The sequence below is a fragment of the Gavialis gangeticus genome, unplaced genomic scaffold, assembly GCF_001723915.1.
Source record: "Gavialis gangeticus isolate Ggan-Ray unplaced genomic scaffold, GavGan_comp1, whole genome shotgun sequence".
Taxonomy (NCBI): domain Eukaryota; kingdom Metazoa; phylum Chordata; order Crocodylia; family Gavialidae; genus Gavialis; species Gavialis gangeticus.
The window spans coordinates 76,937,256-76,940,645 of record NW_017729024.1 but is presented as its reverse complement, the minus strand read 5'-3'; the positions used below and the strand labels follow the sequence as shown (position 1 = coordinate 76,940,645).

The window sequence follows — 3,390 nt, the reverse complement described above, 5'->3', positions numbered from 1 at the left end:
CCCTATTCATGAGCTATGGTGGTCTACTTGTTAGTTTTGCATAATCCTTTAGCAATACAAATGAGCTAGCTGCCCTAATTTTGACCCTGAATGACACAGGGCAGTTGCACCCTAACAGTTTATACTGGCATCCTCTGATGGCAATACAATTGTTACACTGTCTCTGTCCTCAGGTAGGTAGGAATCCAGTGTCACTGAAAGTCAGCGAGAATTTCTTAGATGCCAAAGTTAATGGGACTTAGCACTTTTGAAGACGTCATCCCTAAGCAACTAAAATTAGCAAGCAAATAAGTCTGATAAGAGTATCTTTTTCCTAAATTTACCTTTAAGTCGTTCCAGTAAATCAATTTGTCCAGAAGAAGCCATTGCCTCATCTTCAATGCTTCCCTGTAGCTGTTTCAGCACCTCCTGTAGGAAGGAGTGCAGTACATTTAAGAAATCTGTACCATAACAACAAACTACAGGCAAACATCCCTTCCAGTCTCCAAATAAATATGACTGTATTATTATAAAAGTTGTTGAGATATTGGCACAGGTCCACTGCAATATTTTATCTGATCAGTGCTCTATTCAAGTCTTCTAACATGATTCCAGACAAGAATTTATTCTCTGAAAATAATGCATTACCTCTTAAAATACAATTAACATGAGACTGTTTTTAAAAAGGGAGGGAAAATGATTTACCTTTCTCATGTGTACCAGTTCATCTAATATAATTATCTGGCTGCTCCTACATCAGTTTTGTACAACTAAGCTGCTATAACTTTAAACCTGAATCAAACAGATATAACATAATAGCAGTTTAGCTTCCACTTAGAGGTGATCCACAAAATGGCTACAGTGGATCTACGGTAACACTCTAAAATTTTGAAGTGAGGTTCACCTGTCCAAGTCTCAAGTATCTGGATGCTTCACAAGATGAACCTATATTACCTTTATTTTACAGCTGGAGAAATATACGCAGAGAGAAATCTGCCAAGTTTTCTAATCTGCATACATACAGTCTTGTAAAACAAGCACTTAGGCATGTAATGAAAAGTATCTTAATTTTCAGAGATGCTAAAACCTACCAAAGTCATAATGATTTCAACAGAAGTCTTGGTTCTCAGTCTCCAAAACTTTTTGTATAGAGCTTCTTCATATTAAAGGTCATAGCATACTACTATCTGGCTTATAAGAAAAGTATTTAAGAGTCCTTCATGAAGTCTAAGATTTAAAGCAAACCTTTTCTCTCTCTATCCTCCTCTCCTCCATGAAAGCAATGCTTGATCAATTATGCAAGTGAAGAGAAAATATGATTCATAAGAGTCGCAATAAACATTTATCATTGGATTAAAAGAGTCCTCTAAGCCTTCAGGCCTCCAGTGCTCAATGGCCTAAATTCAGGTAGAGAATCAGAAGCAGGTTAAATCTAAAAACATCTCAATCATAATGGAGGGTCCATCTATAACTAATTCAAATTCAAAACCATAGCTACAAGGCAAAAATCCAGAAGAATTGCAAATTATTTGTCCTGTTTTATAGTTTAGAAATGGGCTTTAGAAAATGCAATAGTCACATCAGGATAGTTGAAGAGCTGCCCTTGTACTATATATGAATGACTACTCCCATCCCAAGAACCACATATCCTTTTTATTTGTAGGTAGAAACCTAGAGTTCTAGTCCATAATTACAACTATCATCTCCACTTTTTTGTTTTGCCATTTTAAGAAAACATTTGCCAAGGCACTTTGCCTCAATGCCAACAATTCTTGGAACCTGGTCAGATGATGGAATAGATGCATTTTGCTCTGGTAAGGGATGATGAACAAAAACAGTTTTCCAGCAACAAGAAGTGTTCCTTATCATTAAAGGAGCAATACTGAAGTCCTACTTATGCCCAAACAATTATTTCCAATGCAAAGCAAAAGTTTAAGGAGTCTATGGAGAAACCTCCACAAGGGACTGGGGAGGTAATCATTCTGATTTCATCTTGGAACTGGGGCATAGAACAGTTGCACAGTTACTTGTAGTCCATGGCTGTAGGCTGCATATGGCCTCCAAACGGTTAAATTACAGCCTGCAGGCCTTGCCAATCTGGATCCAGAACCAAGGAGGTGAACACCACCACCCCCTTCACCCCTTTGCCCATTGCCTAATTCAGAGTCTTTTTGCTGCCGGTAACTGAAATTTGGAGCAGAGGAAGAGGGAGTGGAGGGGGGTGGGGAAGCAGTAATGGCCTTCATTCTTCAGGTTCCAGAGCCACACCAATAACCTGCCACCCCACTGATGGAGTAGTAGTCCACTGTTCAATTATATGAGATCATATTGTCCATATACAGGGACCACACCCCACCCACACACACATTTCCCAGGCTGCTGAAGACAGTATTTTTGTGCTAGTGGTGCTGATTCAGTCTTACTGCAGCCTCTTCATAGCTTGTCTGCATGGTAATTCTGCTATTTTAGACACTGTGTATCCATACCACTAATCTGAAGAAGGGAGGTTGAAGTCCCTCAGTCCTAATCTACGTTACATGCATCTCAGTACTCACATTTAAAAGAAATACAACTTAAAACTGAACAGAAGTAATATCCCCTTCCTGTATATTGAAGCTGTATGCAGTTGAGTGGTACTTACAATGCTACCTCTTTTTCAAGTACCAAGATAAGAGCTACTGCTAAAAAGCAGCGTATCAAACCAGATAGGTCTGGTTACAGTATGGAAATTCCTGAACTGCTGCTATGCCATGAAACATAATTTACCACACTTTCTTGTGCATCTTAATCTTTCAGGGATAGAGATTACAAAGATTTGTTTTTCTTGTCAAACTACCAGTTATTTCCTTAGTACTTAGCCACTATGTAGGTAACATACCCATCATTTATGCCACAATAACATTCTCACACTCTGTCCTGAAGCACTTAAGACAGAAAATGACAAAAGATTAAAAGAAGACAAAAAGCAAGGATAGAAATATAATTTGAGAGCAGAAAGTTAGGGTAATAAGTTTACGCCATCTTGTTGGTATTTGATTACATATATTACAACAACTTAGTAAATTAGGAATGATAAGACAGGACTGTGACGGTAAAGCAAAAAGTAGGCAAAGGGGGAAAAAGGCAGGATAAACATGTGGGGAGGAGATGGCAAGAGGTAGAAGAAGAAAATAGGTAAGAAAAGTGAGATTAGGCAGCTAAAATGTCATAATACAAATGAAAACCAAACAGTGACAATGCAACAAATATAAAGAGCCTAGGAAGGGTACAAATTTGTAAGTTGCACAAAATTTTTTGGGTAAATGTGATCTCTTTTATCAGACCAACTAAAGTTGGAAAATTTGGGCTTGCGACTCAGGAGGGGTGGGGCTGGGGGCCCCCCTGCTGTTTCATAGTTTCTAGGGTCAAAAG

At 38.5% G+C, this 3,390-nt stretch overlaps 1 protein-coding gene across 4 annotated transcripts in view; it reads right to left on the bottom strand.

Annotated features, from left to right (window-relative positions):
- The window catches only part of APC (APC, WNT signaling pathway regulator), a 223,955-nt gene that overhangs the window by 93,847 nt on the left and 126,718 nt on the right, over positions 1-3,390 (bottom strand). For 3 of the 4 annotated variants that reach the window (XM_019517263.1, XM_019517265.1, XM_019517264.1), the window contains exon 3: positions 324-408. The exons of the other annotated variant lie outside the window; for it this stretch is intronic. In XM_019517263.1, the coding sequence (XP_019372808.1) occupies positions 324-408 (85 nt within the window). The remainder of the gene's footprint in view (positions 1-323; positions 409-3,390) is intronic. 4 annotated transcript variants of the gene reach the window in all.